This window comes from Patella vulgata, chromosome 3, assembly GCF_932274485.2.
Source record: "Patella vulgata chromosome 3, xgPatVulg1.2, whole genome shotgun sequence".
Taxonomy (NCBI): domain Eukaryota; kingdom Metazoa; phylum Mollusca; class Gastropoda; family Patellidae; genus Patella; species Patella vulgata.
The window spans coordinates 5,015,738-5,037,320 of NC_065881.2; the positions used below are offsets into that span (position 1 = coordinate 5,015,738).

The 21,583-nt window shown below is 37.6% G+C and overlaps 1 protein-coding gene across 2 annotated transcripts; it reads right to left on the reverse strand.

The window, feature by feature from the left end:
* Nucleotides 1-8,666: 8,666 nt before the first annotated feature.
* LOC126814821 (fibropellin-1) lies at nt 8,667-15,658 on the reverse strand. Of its 2 annotated transcripts, none has more exons than XM_050540204.2 (12): nt 15,382-15,658; nt 14,583-14,753; nt 13,433-13,525; nt 12,978-13,085; nt 12,335-12,430; nt 12,077-12,205; nt 11,557-11,590; nt 10,726-10,847; nt 10,313-10,411; nt 9,451-9,643; nt 9,209-9,336; nt 8,667-8,877 (listed from the first exon to the last, which is right to left on the reverse strand). In XM_050540204.2, exons 1-12 carry the CDS (start codon nt 15,605-15,607, stop codon nt 8,870-8,872), a joined length of 1,407 nt encoding a protein of 468 aa, XP_050396161.1. In that variant the 5' UTR covers nt 15,608-15,658; the 3' UTR covers nt 8,667-8,869. The 2 variants fall into 2 exon arrangements, with proteins under 2 accessions (XP_050396161.1, XP_050396160.1); XM_050540203.2 differs by having other exon boundaries at nt 11,557-11,701.
* Between the last annotated feature and the right edge of the window lie 5,925 nt (nt 15,659-21,583).

Here is a 21,583-nt window from a genome sequence, read left to right on the forward strand (position 1 = left end):
GTCATACCTCTATATAACTGACTGATGTGACGAGTGATAACAGATACACGGCCGAATTTCTGCTTACTAATAATTCCTTCCAAGACCAAAAGTTGCTATATGGGACTGTAAGAGGATACCAGGCCCCGAGTTCACAAAGCATTCTCAGACTTAAGTTAAGAATTTACTCAACTTTCAATCACTGTTTATGAGAAATATCTTAGATCCAGAAACACAAAACTTTTCACATACTTTCTTATTGATGTATTTGATACTTAAAAACAACAAAAGTTTTATAAAGGGCTATCTTTTAGTTCAAATAAGCGAACAATTTTGAGTAAATTCTTAACTTAAGTCTGAGAATGCTTTGTGAACTCGGGGCCTGACAATTCAATAAAGTAATTGAATGTCATTAGATAAGAGAACATGAGACAAATAGAAATTGTCCGTACATTCCATTGTTTATATTCATTCTATACCTTATAAAAACATGGTAATGCACGGATTCTTTCCGTTTTTCTTTCGTATTCACTTATCTAGTTGCAGCCAATTCTTTTTATGAATTGTCATATATCCTCTCACAGTCTCACACAACAACTTTTGGTCTTCGAGTACGACACCCCGACTCGCACAAACCCTAGTCGTCAGCAAGCAGATTTACCTGCCTTCGAAAGACACCTGCCGAAACACACAGGTCGGACACAAACCACCCCGTTCGCCCGCGAGGGCGAAGTAGGGCCTAATCGTTCTGTCGCCGGTCTCAGAGAGGCAGACGCGCACGTCATGTTACGGGATTCCGCAAAATTCTGCCACAAAATTAGCGCATTCTGGCGTTATTTCAGTGGACCAATCCATGCGAGTGCTATGAAATGATGGCATTTCTAGAGGAGGGGGCTGGAGCCCATTGAGCCCGTTAAATCCGCCACTGTAAGTGAGCAGAGCTACATCCAACCTAATTGTGAAGTCGCTCAGTGATAAATAACGGGGTCACTTGATTCGGAATCGTATTATATCCCCCACGATGATTTGATGAATGGAGGCCGTAACGTTACGACCAAGCCGGACTCGATTTTTGACGAACGTCTAACACTGTAAGTACCAAATGGTAATACGATATTTAATCAAGAAATCTGAATATTTCGTGTGATCATGATGTGCATCTCATCAAATTCAGCTTATACCCACAACAAATATCAACAACAACAACAACAACAACAACACAACAACAACAGCTTATATACAATCGTACGTCAATCTGAGGCAAAATTCGCGATACTCGAAATGATGGGGACGGGTAATTTGTTCGAGTTATACGATAATTCGAGTTAGACGATGTTCGGTCCGATAGAAGATCTCACGACAATAAAAGACCATGTGTTACACCCTTAGATAAAGCCACAAAAAGCGTTTATTTTTCAAATCTTCAAGTTTCCGGGAAAGTTGCTAAGGCACACTTTCCTGCAAGATCCATTATTTACAGTTCGAGTTAGGCGATGTAAATATAAGATTTCGATAAGGATTGTACCGGAAATTTGGTTCGAGCTATTGTAACACTATATCTTACAGATAACAGAATATCAGCATAATTATAAGACCTTTATTGAGAACATAAAATAGACATATATCGAGAGGAGCTCTATTCCAAGTCTGACTAGCTGTCAGTAAACGTCTGCTTATAAAGCCTCTAACAATTAGCTGAGGTGGACAGGAGTGTTAATCATCTATGGTATTGTTTATTATCAATTATGGTGTTTGTAATTAAACTGCATATTTTTTAAAAAGTCATTGTCAGGTCAGGGTATAATGAACTGACCACTAATACATTCTCTTTGAAGTTCAGTCTAATGTTACACGCGAATCATGTGTAGGTTGTTAAAGAACATCTTGAATAAACTAGATGTTTATTAAGAACGTGTCTTCACAGAAGTTGTCGAGAGTTTAAACGTCAACTTCAGTTATAGATCAGATTGTCACACCAGGTTACTTATTAAAAATAAATAACGAACATAATATAAACGTCAACTTCAGGTATAAATCACTCTGTTACACTATGCGATAATTCGAGTTACAGTTTCCGAGTTATTCGATGTTTTATAAAAGGAAAACGAAAGAAAATATTCGTTCAACGAATTTTGTTCGAGTTAGCGATAATTCGCGTTATACGGGGTCAAGTTACGCGGAGTTAGAGCTGAATGATAATGATCAATGGATGAACACTCTTCTTTTTTTGCCCCTGGCGAATTTTGCAATGGTTTCTTCGGTATTGATGGTGCGCAGGATACCGCTTTCAGAGGCCAGCCGAACCAAATACACTAGCCTATCCTGACCCATCGTATACCGGAGATAATTTTGAATTTGGAGAAAGATCTCTCCCCAGAACAATTAGATATCATCATACACAGATATATTCTCAATATTGCTTCAACGTTGGTGAATGTGGCCCTAGGGACTTCCGATGGAGGGCCCTCGGAGCATCGGAGGGGCCCCGTCACTAGATCACCGGCCGTTGGAGTCCTCGGTCCGACCATGCTCGAGTCGCGCAACTGTGATTTTTGTGGGGGCGTTGCCTAAGCCTAACCCTAACGCATTTTTTAAAACCCCTAAAAAATATAAACAAACACCATGTGGCCATGCTGTCTACCAAAACACCGCGTGCAAAAGCATTATGGTTACGTTGCTGGCTGAGCGGGCGATAAATATTTGGTTTAGGCGGTTATGTTTTGGGTACCTATATGCGATTCACTGTGATAAGTGGCAGAAAAAAAAAATATTACTGACAGGCTAACTAGACACAATTTTATGGAACACATGTACTTTTCACTTCACACATGTTTCCAGGATGATTATCTCTGTGTTTTATTTTAGCAGTATAAAGCATATTGGGATATGTACAGGTTTTATACAGATAGAATCTTAAAGACCACATAAGATTAAAAATCTTAATTGAATGTACTTATAGCCAATGGTTACTATATCCATTTTACGGCAAGTTGATCAAACCAATCTGATTAAAATTAATTAGCTATTGAGGTTTAAGTATCCGAAAGCGAAAAACGGTTTCCAAATTTTCAGTTACAACCTTAATCCGGTTGATTGGCTGGTGACGTCACAGGCACTACACGTACTATATACATTATCTATACAATACACACCACCAGTTGACAAGTGTGTCGGTCCAATTAACATATTACTGGGTAATCATAATCACCGAATTATCGTCTTGCGTTGTTATAGATTAGACATTTGTGATCGGAATATTTTAAGGTGAATTTAAAATGCCGTATCATGCCGTTGATCCATTTAAGGTGCCATTGTTTAAATAGGCCCCGTGACAACTGAAGAAGACCTAAGCAATTCGCGCATTTACCGGTAATTTGGATAACCCCGTAATACTTGATATCCCAAACTGTTTTCTATAAGTACAGAAATACAAATGGTGCCAGTCAATTGTCGATATATTCATTATTAGCTATATTATCGTAACTCCATTTGATATTTAGTGTCATGGGTTTTCTCCGGGTCCTCCGGTTTCCTCCCACTGCTAAAAACCCCTACGCGCAAGCGAATTATGAAAATAAAATTGAACCATATGTTAGTCCCGAAATGACCTAGTTTGTGTCGAGTGAACGTTAAACCGCATTTCTCTCTCTCTCCATTTGAAATTCACAGCGAATATGGAAATTTCCGATGACCATGCATAGATTGCCCTCATTTCTCAGCCAATCAACGCTGATGCCGTTTGGTGACTTATTAAACTGCCAATACAATTGTAAAATACTTTTATTATAAAGAAGATTTCATATCAAGTCAATTAAATGTTGTTTAAACGCCAGTCAACAAATAATACGAGGCTACTTGATTACAAAAACACCGGCGAGCAATAAGTATTGAGTAAAATAATAATTATAAACAATTGATGAGTAAAACTTAATTATTTTATACACTTAATATGTGTGTGTGTACGATTCTACCATTAGTTCGTGGGTACTACGCACACGTTACATCTAGATTGATGTCTTTGATCTGGCCGTCGTAAAAAAAAAATAATTACCTAATCATCATTCTTAATCCCACTAACAATCACTGCTAACACCGAGATGTAAATTAATTTATGACCCCCCAAGCCTGTATAACTTTAGTCGGATTGATTAATTAATGACAGATATTAACGACACTACTTGTCATATTATTATCAATACACAAAGATAGTTAGATGGCCCTTCTCAATCTGTTATTCCAGTTAGATGGTTACCAACAAAATTTATTTGTCCTGTTAATTCTAAAGTATATTGAGATATTTTCTTCGTATTTCATTTTTACGGTATATTTCAGAGTAATGAAGTCAAATCCGCCGTACGATGATAACGGATCGTCATTTACAAATCGCTTTTCAATCATGTTTGACTTTTATGATACATTTTGCATGACCACACTTTTTTACCCCTGTACTCTTTTACTCGGGGAAATTAGAACCACAATACTCTTTTGACGAAATGTATCTCGAATCGATTGGACTGCACACGATGTAAGAGGGTATTAAAATTGCTGTCGTTAGAAACGAGAGCGACCGTACAGTATGAAACAAATTCGAAACTGGATCTTAAATTAAAATGAATTACAAAACAAATTATTCCGTAGTCAATTGTTTTATTTATTTAGGGAGATTAAGGAATCGGTCAGGCGTTAATGAGTTCACACGCCGGCTGTATAAAGTTAATTAAAGAATAAACATTCCGAATATGCATTCGGTCACTGTGACGTCACCGGCGTCTAAGGGGATTAAGAGTGTTTTCGATAATTGGCTAAGTCGTTTTTACGGGAGGTCCATTTTTACGACTTTGAGTGAAGATAACTGAATCAATTTCAATCAGATTGGTGTGAACTTGCCGTAAAGTTGATATAGTAACCATTGGCTACACATATCCAACAGTTCTCAAGCCCATCTTATGTGCACTTTAAATTTTGCTTTAGATACGTAATATAAACGTTAAATATATATTTGCTAAATGCTATTTTGTCATTAATTAAATTTTGCTTTAAATTGTTCATGCGAGATGATTAGAATGTGTAATTTGACATTAGGTCGGATTATTATAAACAATAGGTTCTAACACTGTGTTAAATTTGACGTGTGTAAAAGTCACGTGACTTCAGTGATTAGTGATTGAAATTATATGTGTAATTAAAACCTAGGTATATTCTGATTGTCATGTTTATATAACTATAGACTAATGTTCCTATGGATGAAAGTGCACTCATTCACTTGGGATATTGTTCTAGATAAATTAAATAAAATTGTGTTTCGCGTCATACTGTAGGATAAAATGGACTGTCATTCATATACTGGCCATATTTGATTGACATTCTCGATAATGTCACACTAGTGTTGGAATAGGTAAAGGCCCTGCTTGTTTTAGACATTCAGTGGTGTACGATAACATTATATTTGTTTGGTTGACATTTAAAAAAGGGAAATAGTAGTCAAAACAGAAATTAGAATTGTAAATGGGTAGGTCAAAAAGGTCACATTACTGACTGAGAAATATAAAATAATACTGAAATTGTTTTGGCGTAATTCTAAAACACAAACGGAAATTATAAAACAAAAACGTAATTCTAAAATTGTCCATTACTCAGTTCAGGTCAAGAGGTCAAAATTAGTTTAATTTTAATTAAGAGTGAGTTACTTGTAAGTTTTCGAAATAATAATGTTAGACTAATATCAAAATAAAGTTTTAGAGATTTAGGAATAGTTAGTTCTTGGTCTGATGACAATGACATGTTTGATTGACGGATAAAATTGTACAAACCAATGATACTTAGAAGAAAAAAAGAAAAGTTTCAACTTGACACTATGGTAGCTGAAACAGACCAATAGAAATCTAAGAAGAGCAAATGGTTTACCAGTTTACCCAATTGAGATATCCTGAGACAGAATTTAAAGTGAAACCTGAACTTTATAAATATTACGTGATGTGTTATAGTGTTTTGAAATTAGGACACTTGAAGATTTAACAAAGTCAATATGTGTTTTCTGTGTTTAGGCTTAGTGAATTTTCGTAGGATTTTGAAGTACATTTGAACTTTTTGAAGAGCTTTTGCATGCAACTTTTGACTTTTGATTTTTGATTATTTGTGTTTTTATTTCATAGCCTTTTTTTAGTATAGTAACCATTTATAGTTGCCTGATGCGTGAATAATTAGTTAGAATATCTATATTTTATATATATTCTTAAAGGGGGAAGAATTGTAGCACTATCGTCGTTGCGACATTGTTTTTAAATTTATCGGCAAGGAATTGAATTCTTAGACAGCCGCGAGGCTGGCTAGGGTGGAGAAATGGTTTTAGCTAGTATTGTTATATATTATGCTTGTATCCATATATGTATTCGGCTATGCTGTATAAAATGTAGAAGCGAACTGTTGCATTGTTATTCATGGTAAGGCAAACGTCTTAAGAAAACAATAATAAGTAAATACACAACGTGAGGCAGAAGTAAAGACAGCTAGAGACAAATTCTAGACGATCACAAGGCTACAGAAATATGCAGTAAGAAAAAATGCATGGGTCGTACGTAGAATGTGGCGACCGGTTTTAGTGCGTGTCCGCTCTCCACGTCAGACAGAAGGCCTATGGTGCTACATTAGGCTATATTAGACCACTTTGAAGTTGCTGTTTTCACGGGCAGGAAAACTCGCCTGCAGCCGTCCAATTTTCCAAAATTGTCTTGGGGGTCCCTCACAGAAGACCGGTGCCGCCCTCTCTAACTCGAAATGTTTACGGGCATTTCGGGTTCTGCCCCCTAACTGCCACCGAGCCTGTACGCCTATGAGGTTAATCCCTTTAACCAGCTACTGGGAGTATGACTAATGGGGCATGACCTTTTAAATGGCTTTATTTTTTCAATCCATCATGTGACACTCTAATAAACATTATCGGCTTCCTCTTCTGGAATTAGGGGGGTTGGGTGGCTGAATGGTTAGCACGTGCGCGCTGTACCATAAAGTCTGTCATTGAGTCAACTGGCGTGTTTTCGAATCCCCGGTTGTACGTGGCAAGGAGTAGGGTCGCCTGTCCATCCTCGTGGGTTTTCTCCGGGTCCTCCGGTTTCCTCCCACTGCTAAAGACCCCTACGCGCAAGCGAATTATTGAAATAAAATTAAACCATGTGTTAGTCCCGAAATGACCTAGTTTGTGTCGAGTGAACGTTAAACCCCATTTCTCTCTCTCTTCTGGAATTAGACAGGTTTATTAAAGGAGATGACAGCGGGCAAACTACCTAGTTGACGAAACCAGGTCCGTCAATTCATATCAGCACAACAGCATATATTTTCTTCCTTCAAAACGGCCTAATTGTTGGGTACAAAATTTGTGAAATGTGAAATCAACCCAATTTGAACTATAATCCGCTAAGAAACATTCGGCCAACCCAAACCCAGTCTAATTATGATTTATAGACAGGGGCGGATCTAGGAATTTTGAAAGGGGGGGGGGCAAAATGAGGGCACTGACCGCGGAGACGGGGCACGCCGCTGAGACGGGATTTTTTTTTTCGGGGGGGGGGGGCAAGAAAATTATCTGCAGCCATTCCAAGAGCTATTTGGCTGATATTTTCGTCTAAGTAAACGTTCGGAAATCGTTGAAAAAGAGCCTTAAAATCGAGCAAAAAAGCCAGTTGAACATGCGACTCGAAAATTGTCAAGGCGAGCGAGGCATTATGATGGGAAAAAAGACGAATCTATTCCCTAGCCACTTCACTATTTAAGCCTCGTAACTGTCCACACATGAAAAAATGCTACATCAAGTGGGGATCGCGTGGCTAAGTGGGTAAGACGCTGGCTCGCTAGTCTGGAGGTCGGGTGTTCGATCCCTGCATTGGCCGCGAAAGTTCATCCAGATTTTCCGGCGTGGTTCCCCCTTGTCAGTGATGCAGGACGGAGGGCCTGACAAGGACAGCTGTCTAGTCCTTCGGATGAGACGAAAAACCGAGGTCCCGTGTATACATTGGAATGCACGTAAAAGATCCCTTGGCAGTTGGAATTCGATAGCACATAGCACTCATAGCACACTGTATGACGTATGCCCGTCTTCATTAGGCCAGTATAGGAGTAGAACAGTAGGACGTTAAACCCCATTTCATTTCATTTCAGCTACATCAAGTTGCACTCATGCGCGTCGGTGATGGGCATGAGTGTATACGCCGCTGATTCCACAAGATGTCTGTCTATAGTCACTCTATAGGATTAGGGCACTTTCAGCTAAACAACAAGAATTCGTTTGAAAGTGGAAGCATTAATTAGACCAGACTGGTGTGTTTGAATCGATGGTTTGAAACATTACGTTACGTTAATTCTGATGGTCAATCAATTAAACTTTTTAAACGTGTAAGAAAATCTCGTCCACTGCATTACATATAGCGTGTACTTGACTAACCTTGAATTGGTCTTGCATCAAAAGAGACTCAACACATCATCTTGGAACTAATATCTTGTTTTTGATCGACAATTTGCCACGGTCATTGACGTGTTTTAACAGTGGCAGTAGACTGAAGACAAAACGGGAAGTAGACATGACTAAACATGTCACTGAAACCAGGACAATTGCATCGGTGGCAAAACCCGATGATCTTATCTACATGCGTGACAATCTAGCCCAATTTCGTACAAAGAATCACGACTCCATTGAAGACAAAGTGGTATACACAATTTGTATTGGTTTGTTGTATTAATATCATATACCAATTTTTAGATTTCTGTAAAACTAGGAATTATTTCTGCTTGGTTAACACAACTTTTCTGCTGACATATCCTTCCATCAAATAATACCATTAAATTTACAAACAATAATTCCTGGTTTTACGTTTAGCAGCATTTTTTTTTCTTAAAACGACTACGGGTCTGAAAAATAAAAGAAAGCTGGTTCGTTTTTGTCTGTTAAATATCCTCTCACAGTCTCACATAACAACGTTTGGTCTTCGAGGGAATTATTAGTGAGCAGAAATTCGCCCGTATATCCGTTATCACTCGTCACATCAGTCAGTTATATAGAGAGACGAACTCTGTGTTAAAATTATATTTGGAATGTGTTTAACCAGCTCTATCACATATGTGATAATGACTGGCACAAATATTGTCCTTTAAATGTTTCGTCAACAACACAACAAAGTATGTTATATCAATGAAAACAAAGCTGTTATTTACGTGATCCCACACGGCCTGACTGACTTACCTTTATAGACATAGGTGAGTCTAAAACCTATCGGGCATGTTTCAGCGTCCATGTCACTCAAAAAACGTACTATTGTTCCTTTACCTGTAGGTATGGTAATAGGTTCCGGGGCCACGTCTCCACAATATCTGTAATAAAACCCACTATTGTGATCAGAGAATATATAGATATGTAATTAGATGGTGTCTCGACTATGTTGGCGGATGAAGGAAAGTGGGTTAGATATGAAGTAAATCTCCTACCTTGTTCCTTCTATCTCCACATAATCTTCCATACAATCGTTTCTTAGAGTATCATTACAATTACCATTCGTAGTTTCAATACTAAAATCTTCATCAAATGTAAGGACAAGATCTTTCTCTGGAAAACCAGGTAGTGTGAAAAATATGTTCTCTTTCTCACGGTATTTACCGCCTGATGTTAATATTGGTGGAACTTTAACATTAATAAATCATTCTATTAAATGATGACACCAATACATTATGTTAATACCTAGCATTTACCTGTTTACCTGTTGTAATACAATTACATATATAATTATATATGACGGAAAATCACAGGAAGATGCGGGTGGGGTGAGTATTGCGTCATAAACATCACAGAGATGGATCTAGGATCAATCCAACGGAATTCATTTTATAGCAATTGACCCATCCTATGTTGATAATAAACATTCGACTAGCATTGTTTAATCTCGGGGGATGGGGGGGGGGGGGGGGTGGATGGCCGAATGGTTAGCACGTGCGCGCTGTATCATGAGGCCTGTCATTGGTTCGAATCCCCGCTTGTATGTGACAAGGAGTAGGGTTGCCTGTCCAACCTCGTGGGTTTTCTCCGGGTCCTCCGGTTTCCTCCCACTGCTAAAAAAGATCCAAACGCGCAAGCGAATAATTGAAATAAAATTAACCCATATGTTACTCCCAAAATGAACTAGTCTGTGTCGAGTGGACGTTAAACCCCATTTCTCTCTCTCTGTTTAATCTCGATGACAGGGGAATTAACTCTATAAATTCTATGTGAGCTTTGAACTTTAACAGCATATTTACAGAAAAAGTCACTTGTGAATTATTTAAGTCATTGGAAATATAAATTGTTTTTACTCACATTCACAATTAGTTCCCTTAAAACCTGCCATACAATTACAGGTTTGTTCTGAAGTGGGCGTTCCTCCGTTTTTACAAGGATTTGAATCTGGTACAGCGTCTATATAAAATATATAAAAGATTCCATGTTAAATAAACACCAACAACTGATATTAACAATTTATGCCAAAATAAAATATATTTACATGTATACACACGAGAGAGAATTATATATCATGTTTATGCATGTGGAATATCTCCAACTCATACAAAGGGATATCTATCACTGCCCAATGTGAGGTCATTGATACCATTATAGTAACATTAACCTTCTAGCGTACTCAAATATCGTTCTATTTACGTTTGATTAATTTTATATAAAAACATTAAATAAACTAAATGTTGATGTTGTAATTAATTTTATTTAGTACTCACCTATATATTGATAGGTAAAAATATAACCTCCAGCACCTGCGAAGTTGTTGGTAACAAGGCGTACTTGGGTACCAGCACCAGGTGAAAGCGTGATGTCTGCTGGAGCCGTAAAGCCTGTATATCTACACAAACAAAAAGTATTAAAATACAGGTGTCTTAAAGCGACAATAAGGCAGTATTAGAATCTACCACAAGACCATGTTCAAACAAATTCCGCCATGCTAGTACCTTTCTATCTCACCTAGTCCAAATTTGATATTTTGAATTCTTTGAAATTCAACCTATACGAATTGGGACAACCATAGGACGTTAAACCCCAATTAATGTCATGTCTTTTTATGTATAAAAATGTCATATCGGATCTAGAAGCTGTGAATGCGGGGGGGGGGGCGGTTCCAAATCTAGGGCAACATCCACAATCCCACCACACAATACTCGCTATAACACAGACTCTCAGTAAAATATAGATCGTATTGCCTATATAGTTGTGTTTGTCAATCCCACCACACTATACTCGCTATAACACAAGACTCTCAGTAAAATATAGATCGTATTGCCTATATAGTTGTGTTTGTCAATCGTTATCTGGCCGTTCGCAGCTTTAATCATGTTGATATAAATTTCATGTCATATTATGATTGTTAGTGCTTTTGTTGACATTTTTTATTTTTTATGAACCTTAGGACGTTTATTTGGTAGCATGTGAGGGGGGACCCTCCCCCCTTAAATCCGCTTGTGAAGACCAGATTTTTGTTTGGGGTCTTTAGTTAAATCTATACAACGAGTAGTAAATGTTGTAGGAGTAAATGTTGGGATGGGGTGTATACGTACCGTGTGCCTCCAATCTCTAGGTAATCAGGAGCACCTATGAATGAAATGAATGAAATGGTGATGTTTTTACCTGGAACTCCAGGTATATTGGTTGTTACATTCAGATTTTTGCCATATGACTTTCCAGGTGTAATGATTGACCTTTCTAGAGTAAATAAAAATATATTTATGTTAAACTAGAGCTGTTATCGATGCACTTCTACAGACGAAACAAGAACTTGGAATTGTTTTGTGTCGCTTTCATAATTGGTCTTACATTTTCAACTCGTGCATTCAACTCTGAACCTTTATATCAACACTGTTATGTTACTTTAATGTTTAATCCCAATCTAGTTGGGTGGACACAGGTATCGTGGATCGTTTTCCCGTGTCAGTTGTTTATAAAGCAATAAACTACACCCGGCTCTCCCTCTTTTATCATGCGGTTAACTTAACTTGTTAAACAACTTCATAATAAAAATAGACAAATGACATTGTCAGCATTCGGCAGGCGTAATCTAAGTTCTAACTGTTAACTCACCTGTGCAGCCACTGAAACTCGGAATTGACAGAATCGCTTTAACACAACTACATGTGTATCCACCAGGTGCAAGGATTGGTACACAAGGTGTTGTTTCACCAGGACAGTCTGTTATTTCACATACATTGACTGGAAGTAGCACAATACGAGATAAACATGATTTTATTTTACATAGATTCGTTAAACTGGCCATATACAACAGTAACCGATTGTACAATGACCAGATATTGAACATAATTTCAAATAACAACCACTTACCAGTACAATTATCTCCATCGTAACCAGGGATACATTTACAAATACCTGATATACACTGACCGTTATTGACACATGTGATATTCTCACAAAGATCGACTGAAATAAATAACAAAAGTTACGTTAAACATGGGCACTACTGTCAACAAATAAGATATTTTGACAAATCACACATCAGTTCTAACATCTTGTAGATGAAGTTGGTGTCTGACAGCTGTCATATTCATGGGCCACACTTGGTGTGACTTGAAGTATGTGAGGACGGGGTCTTACCATAGGCGTACGGGCTCGATGACAGTTAGGGGGGCAGAACCCGAAATGCCCGAAAAAAAATTCTGCTTTACAGACAGCGGCGCCGGTCTTCTGCGAGAGGCGAATGAGCGGAGCTTTAATAGTAGTTTATTAGATTTCGGTCACTTATTTAGCCAACTAGATGAAATAAAAAATTTTTTTTTCACTTTACCCGTCTGTCCGAAAAGTCAATTACAAACCATCTTGCGTGCACAAGGTGGGATATGCTGACTGTTTTGTGGGATGTTTCCTGGTAAAGTTGACGTATTATTATTTCACTTACGTGTCTTTCAACTTCATCATCCATTATGAGGCATAGTTGTATATTTAATTAGTATTATTATTAAAAACATACCTGGTTCTAGCTTAGTTCCACAATCTTCTCCACTGAACATTGGAGGGCAATCACATATACCATTGTTACATGTTGCATTGTTCAAACATATGTTGTTACAAGAATCAACTAGAAATATACAATAGTAACAGTTACTATATCTTGTGTAATTGATTGTGTTTAGTGCGGTCTTCCTACAGCAGACTATTTTGTGAAGCAGTTTGTTGGTTTGTTATCCTCTCTTTACATCTGAACAAGATACCGGTGTATACGATGCCCACCTGATACATTTGCTTAAAAATTTATAGAAACATTTGATATTATTACATATATGACGTCACTTTTAATCAAAATACTAGAAATGGATATGCTAATATGACGTCACTTTTGATATAAATATATATATATATGTATATACTAATATGACGTCACTATTAATAAATACACTAATATCTGTAATTAATGAAAAGGTTTACCGCCACAATCTGGTCCAGAATATCCAAATGTGCATTCACATATGCCTCTTATACATTTACCTCCACTAAGACATTTAACGGCATCACAGGGGTCTGTAACATATAATATATTCACAAATAATAATCACAGGGGTCTGAATCATAACCACAGGTTTCGATAAGGTATTTTAATATTATAAGATCAGAAGACGGACATACGCAATAATTTAAGGAGTATTTTGACTGAACAGCTGTGATGCTAGACCCTACAATTATTTAGATCTCCAACTGTCATGCTAGCTCGGTTTTGCATTCTATTCGCACGACTATTCAGTTGTCCTTGCCAGGTTGTCCGTCCTGTTTAATCGACAATGGTGGAGACCAGACCAATACCGGGATTGAACCGTTGCCATATTGGATAGAGAGCCAACTCCCTACTCACTAAGCCACTGTGGGTCCCCAACAAACTGACACTAGCAGGGTATTTGGTAAGCCAAATTGGATCTCCAACACATTGCCACTAGCAGGGTATTTTGTAAGCCATCGTGGTTCTCCACCAAATTGACACTTGCACTGTATTTGGTATGTCATCGTTGTCCTCCAACAAACTGACACTAGCAGGTATATGGCAAGCTTTATCGGGTCTCAAACAAATTGACACTAACAGGGTACTGTTTGTAAGCCATAGTGGTTCTCCAACAAATTGACACTAGCAGGCTATATTGTAAGTTATTGTGGTTTTCCAACAAAGGGTATTTGGTAAGTCATCGGAAACATTAGGGTATTGGATACACGAGTATGAATTCAAAGGTTATTGGATATACGAGTATGAGTTCAAAGGGTATTGGATGCACGAGTATAAGTTCAAAATATATCAATGATAAATTATGTAGAATTGCAAAAGTACTGCAAGCTCGTGCATGGTACTCCGAGCGGGGTTATTGCAAAGTAAATATCGCTTCTGTATGCCCAAACCGCATGTTAAAAAGCATTCATCATAGTTAGATCGTGTTCCACAATTACCATCAACTGCAGACACAGTTACTTTACCATGGAAACAACTTTTTCCTCGCCCTTTAAATGACAGTTACTTTGCAACGGGCAAGCCATAGGGACAGCGAATTTGACCCGTCCGCACTCTCAATTTGATTCGATATTTTATATACCCTACCTGGACAAGGACATTGATTACAGTACCGTTCTTCTTGGTTTCTACCAATGCAGCGACGTCCATGATACTCCGGGGCGGGGTTATTGCAAACTCTATATCGCTTCTGTATGCCAAAACCACATGTTAAAGAGCATTCGTTATAATTAGACCAAGTTCCCCAATTACCATCAACTGCAAGAAAACAAATAATAATAACAAAACCAAATACGAACAATCCAAACCATTTGACAAAATTCAAAGCCCTAAAAACAATACAGGCAAAATAGTGTAATCAGCAATCAGACTCCTCGCCGTGTACAAAATACACGATGAACAGTGGTAACAGATGTCCGGAAGAGTAAGCTTACCCTGCCTGGCGCTACATCAGACATAGCTGCACCCAAACCATTAGATGAAGCCTCGGCACAATAGCGTTTGTGGCATTATATTAGATCAAAGTACACATGAAAACCACGCTTGAGAAACTTTCTCAGTAGGAGATTCTAAACCTTCTGGCTAACGGGCCAGCCCTCCTATCCACTGAGATACCACGGCGCCATTAGTAATGGGAGGATAAACCCGTGTACATAATTGTCTGACTGATTCAATCTCACAAACCAACTAAAGTACCAGCCTTTGGTTTTTAATTTGAAAGAGCTGATTATCTACTCTTTCCAGTTGTCAATTACTGGGCCCGCTTCCGTCAGTGACGTCCCGAAAGCAATCTTCAAATTATTAAGGCTTTTCAACGGGGCCCTCAGAATATAGAAATAGGTGATAACCACCGTTATGAAAATAATAATAGCAATAATATTCTCACCTGGCTGACAATGTCGTCGGGATGGCCAATTGCTTCCTCTTCCTCCTCGTTTGCTCCATCCTCGCCCCCTTCCGCGTTCGCCCCACCCACCCTGTCCCGGTCCGTCTCCTCCCCACCCTCCTCGTTCCTTTCGTCCTCTCTGATCCCGTCTCCGTCTACGACGATGGGCATCAGCAACCACAATACACATAATCGCTATCAGTATTACGACCAACGTCAAACGCATGTTGAAAGCTTTAACAGTTTCTCTGATAAACTGAAAGCTGTGTAAAGAACAGCGACGTGGTTCCCTCTTTTAAACATTTTCACATATCACCAGATGTTATTATTTACTGTTCGTCTACTTCCGCCATTAAAATAGAAGGAAGTAAAACAGGGAAATAAATCTGATCATGGCGTAACCTTTTTTGATTGGTTATATTTTTAGAAATGTTCAAAAACAAATTATCAACGATGTATTATAAAACAAAAATGCCTTCTACTTACCCTTGGTAAGATGCAGGACTTTCTGTGCCTAAGGCATCTTGGTAGCAGCCTAGTTAAATTGAAGATTGGATTGGCCAGAGACCGGAAGCATTATAGGAGATTTCTATAAAACCATGTGTGTCCCGTGTTCGATCCCTGCATTGACCAAGACATTTGATTGGGATTTTCTGTCCTCTTCCCCATTGTCAGTGGTGTAGATTAGAGGGGACCGTGTACACACAAGAGTGCAAGTAAAAACTTACTATATGGCTTGTCCCCGTCATTATAATCTTTATAAGCTCGGTCGGAACAGAACAGCAGGCCGCTAAACTCGATTTCATTTTAAATTATTCAAATTGTTGGCGCAAATTGTCCCTTCTTAATACATATTAGGGTATAGGCATACAGTTAACCCTTTAGGTCCAGACCCTAGTTCACAAAGCATTCTCAGACTTAAGTGAAGAATTTACATAAAATGGTTCGCATTATTTTAATTAAAATATACCCCTTTAAAACTTTTGTTGTTTTAATGTATCAAATACATCAATAAGAAACTGTGTGCAAAGTTATTTGTTTCTGGATCAAAGATGTTTCTCGTAAAAAGTGACTTAAAGTTAAGTAAATTCGTAACTTAAACATACATTATGCAAGAGCGAAATCTGCATATTGCAGGTCTTTCTTAAGGCCTGAAATGCTATTTAAATTATTAATCAGACATTAATTAACTTATCCAGACCATAACCAACTCTCGATGTCATCGCTAACCTGTGAAATTTACTGGATTAGGACCCGATTTGCTGCTCAACTTTCATTCATGATTTAATCAAGAAATGAATAATCAAGACTATGTTTTATATCGTACCGACTATAGTAATGATGATCGGGGCTAGACTTCTCGCTTCAGAGTGGATCAATTTGACTGAAATTGTCAACAAATTTACATTAACGAGTTTTTAACTCTTAACTGCCAACTTTTTATCTGATCTCCTATTAAAATGTATCTTTAAGTCTGAGAATGATTTGTGAACTCTCATTGGTTAAAATAAATTCCATGAAACAAACGTGGAATACTATAAAGCAGAGCTGGAAATGGCCTTTAATTTGCAAAGCTACGCGTGCGTAGGAACAAAATATCATTTTGAATACATAAAAGGCGTGGGTTGGATCCATACTAAACTTAAGCTGTCTGTCTACTGTTAATTCGCTTGAGAATAGTCACTAAGCTAGTTGACCGACATTTTAATTCCTACATCTACAATTTTATTCGAAAACATTAAATATATTTTGACGATTTTAAGAAGTATATATCCCGCTTTCATTTAATAAATTGAAAAGGTTTAATTAGTCTTTTTGTGTTTAAAAGACGTGAACAGGAGTAGGACCCCATTACAATACAGTATAATGATTTTTAATATGGCCGCCATTTAGGGCAGAGGACTATTCTCGAAGTAGAAGAAGTAAATTCTCTGTGTGAAGTTACTTGCTACATCTAGTTGCGGAAATAAAATGAATATATTAAAGTTATAGATATGTTTTATTTATTGATTTATTCGCATGGCTGCCATCTTGCATATGAAAATCAAATTTTATAACCATCGTGAATTAACTCACCAGGAAACAGAATGGAAAAATAAAATTGATCAAAGTTATAGATATCTCTAAATTCATTGATTTATTCGAATGGCTGTCATCTTTCATATGATAATTAAATTTTATCAGCATAGTTGATTACGTTACCGGGAAACCGAATACAACAATAAAATTGATCAAAGTTATGTATATGTTTAATTCATTGAATTATTCAGATGGCTGCCATCTTGCATATGGCTATTAAAGTCTATACATATGGTGGGTTACGTTACCAGGAAACAGAAAGGGATAATAAAACGCCCTCTTCCACCGAGGTGAAATCGCAGGCAATTAATTACATGTTATATGTACAGAGTGAAATTATTTACAAGGTAAAGATTTTGCACAACAGCGTAGAAACACCAAATAATTTCTAGTATTATAAAGTGTAGTATTATCGTTCCAAAATATATCCAAAGCAGCAATAAAACCATTGTTCTCTCCATCAAAGAAGTATGTTTTCACTTAAATAACAAGAATATGGTGAATATTTTGAAGTGAAAACATAATCTTGGTAATTGAGTGGGGGTTTGGCTTGCGAGCCCTTTCTCTGCAACACGTTACTTTGGCCCATGGTTCACCTAGACGGGATGTCAGAGTGGCCCACTTTGATCAATCGGCTTTGGTCTATGTAGCTCTGTTGGATGTGCATTTCTCTTTTTTTGCTATGTTATTTTTGATATTCAGCAAGTTTACCTTTGTGTCCTGTGTACACATAATGGCTAATGCCCCCGTCAGACCGGGTGGCGTTCTTACTGTGCTGCTGCGACTAGAAAATGCACAAGGTCGCCGGCAAACGTAAACACAACGCGAGAAAATGTCCCAAAAAATTTTCAAACTTGAAAGAAGTCGCGTTCTTTACCCCGTCAGACCGGGGTGGCACCTTTACTGCGCTGCTACGGCGACGGAGCGTGTCAAGATCGCCATAAGCGTGGTGCAAACGCAAGATATCGCGCTGTGGTCTCGATGGTCGCCGAGTTACGGCGTTTGTTTTGAGCATGTTCAAAACAAACGCCAAGGTTCTGCGATCTGCCCTGGAAAGAAGTGAAAACGCAAATTTTTTTTCAAGTTTGTAATATTTTGGGACATTTTCGTACGTTGTGTTCACGTTTTCCGACGACATGCTTAATACAAACGCGGTGACTAGGCGATCATTCACGACCATGGAGACCACAGCACAACATCTGGCGTTTCCACCACGCTTTTACCGCGCTTATGGCGATCTTGACGCGCTCTGCGGTCATTTTCCGTCGCCGTAGCGTCGCAGTAAGGTCGCCACCCCAGTCTGACGTGGGTATTAGGGTCACCTCCCTCGCCTTGTCCTGAAGCTGTCAATCTTGATTCCAGTTCCACTGGTTCAGGGTTGCAGGACGAAAAAGGAAGGTCTCGTGTACACATCTACGTGCACGTAATCGATATAAGATTAGACCGTAGCGTTGATGTCCGGGCAAAATGTCCCTCTAGCACACTGTATGGCGTATGCCCGTCTTCATTAGCCCAGTCGGAGCAGAACAGTAGGAAGTTAAACCCATTTCATTTTTTTGTATTATGTAAGATCTAGATAAAGATCTCACAGTTCTCGCTATAATAATTCAGAACTAGCCAATAGAAAGGAAATATCTTGTCAATTTCAGTCAAATTACTCCATTCTGAGCGACGTTATGGGTTATTTGTCTCGATTGTCATTGCTACCGAACCTCGTGGGTTTTCTCCGGGTCCTCCGGTTTCCTCCCACTGCTAAAGACCCTACGCGCAAGCGAATTATTGAAATAAAATTAAACCATATGTTAGTCCCGAAATGACCTAGTTTGTGTCGAGTGGACGTTAAACCTCATTTCTCTCTCTCTCTCTCTCTCATTGCTACCGCTATTAAGAAAGTCTCGATTATCCGTTTTTAAATAAATCATTCTCCGTTGTTATGATGGCACACAATTTCGCGATTAATAATTAAATCATTAACAGCTATTCGTGTTTAAATCCGTTAATAATCGTGAGCATCCGATGACATAGAGTGTAGATTATGGTCTTGGCAAGTTAATAAATGCCTAAATAATAAATTTCTATAACATTTAAAGCATCCAAATGTTCTCTATATTATCATAAATATGATTATATCACAAGTATGTCATGGATTATATAGTAATACGTTATCAACATGACTGATATAAAACATCAGATATCTATAAATATCACAATTATACCATGTATTCTAATAGTAACACGTTATCATCACGACTGATAAAAAACATTTGATATCCATATTATATTATAAATTATAATACTTTATCAACACGACTGATATACGTGAATATCATCAGCACGCACTTTGTAGTTAGATATCTTTAGACCTCGACTATTTATTAATTATCTGTTATGATGCTTGGTTTAGTCATAAATATAATTTCTAAGAAACTGTAGTAAGTTTATGCATGTACAGTTAACAGCTCATATACTATACTCATTGCACTGTGCGAGAAGATGACAGACGTGGTTTTCGTTGTGATTTAGAAGTTTTGACGATAATTTCCGAGAATCTGTAGCAAGGTTGTGCGTGTACAGTCTACAGTCCGAGGAAGATAAACTGTGCGAGACGATGACAGACATGGTTTTCTATGTGATTTAGAAGTTTTGCCTAGAATTTCTGAGAAACTGTAGCAATTTACCCGTGGATTCACTGTGCAAGACGATGACGGACGTGGTTTTCTATTGGATTTAGACGTTTTGGCTAAATTAACTACTTCGGATTTTAGGTCACCTGTCTCGATGTCATATAATATATTCTCCTAATTTTGTAATTTTGTCCAGTTTCAACTCGTATTTTATACAATCAGTGTAACACACAGTTATTCAAAATGGCCGACGAGGTACTGTGTAGTATTTGTTTAAATGACTCTCAAGAATCTATAATAATCGACTGTAAGCATTCGTTCTGTTTCATCTGTTTAGAAGATTATGTGAACAAAACCTCAGTTAAAGATCAGTTCCAATGCCCAGTATGCCGTAGTTTTATAAATCTAAGTGACGGTGGTCTGGATCGATTTAGACCCAAATCAATTAATATTCCACAATGTGATGTATGTGCTGAAGATACATGTCAATATTTCTGTCGAGACTGTGATCAATATTTATGTAAATCATGTAAAACCATGCATAATAAGTTAAAATCTTGTAAAGACCATATTGTTTGTCGATATGAAGAAAAACAAATCTATCAAGCATCTACTTCACACGAACCAATAAAGTAAAGAACATCAGCTTCGTCTATCAAAAAGCATGCCGATTTCTGTCTGCGCCATAAAGAAGAGCCTTTAAGGGACTACTGTAAGGATTGTGTCGTAGCAGTTTGTTGGAGATGTTTCATGGCCGATCATAATGGACATAATTATTTAGATTTACAGACACGATTTAAAATCACTGAATGATAAATTATTATGACAAATTACTAATTTTCAGAAACATTATGATAATTTAAATAGTAAATTAATTGAAGTCAAAAACTGCACAAAAACTGAATGTGACAAAGTAGATGCGCAGGTTGAGAAAATCCGCTCAACATTTCATAAAATCGGAGAAAATATTAAAAAGGAAATGCAGAAAACCGGTAAAAAGGACGAATCCGAAATCATCAAATTGATCGGGGACATCAAAAGGCAAACAGAAGATTTAAGAGCTAGTGTTAAATATTCAGTATATGTTTTAGAAGTTTCGTCGATTGTTCAAGTTTTACAAAGGTTACCTAAAGTTAGACAGGAAAAAGATGAAAGTTGTTGTAGAAAGTTGGATATACCTGATGTAAGATATTCAACATTTCAAATAGCAGAGATAGACACAATTTTATTAACTAATCAACTTGGTAAAATTGTAAATTGTCATCAGAATATGATTGGTAAAGTTGTAAGTTCGCATCAGAATATGTTTGAAGATATTTTTAATGTTGATACTGTGGGAGGTGGTGTGTATGGTAAACCACATGCAATGTCAGGTTTTAAATGGTGTATATATTTATCTATATTATCAACATCATCATCATCACCATTATTAGATGTTAGATTAGACCTGAATAACATAGAAGGTAAACCTATTACGTCATGTAAAGTTCACGTCACAT

What these genes read in the sequence shown, in the direction of transcription:
- LOC126814821 (XM_050540203.2), bottom strand. Translation starts at nt 15,607, where the DNA reads ATGCGTTTGACGTTGGTCGTAATACTGATAGCGATTATGTGTATTGTG. An exon ending in CCGACGACATTGTCAGCCAG is followed by an intron (nt 14,754 to 15,381) that starts GTGAGAATATTA and finishes GTTTTCTTGCAG; the next exon opens with TTGATGGTAATTGGGGAACT. An exon ending in GAGTTTCAGTGGCTGCACAG is followed by an intron (nt 11,702 to 12,076) that starts GTGAGTTAACAG and finishes TATTTACTCTAG; the next exon opens with AAAGGTCAATCATTACACCT.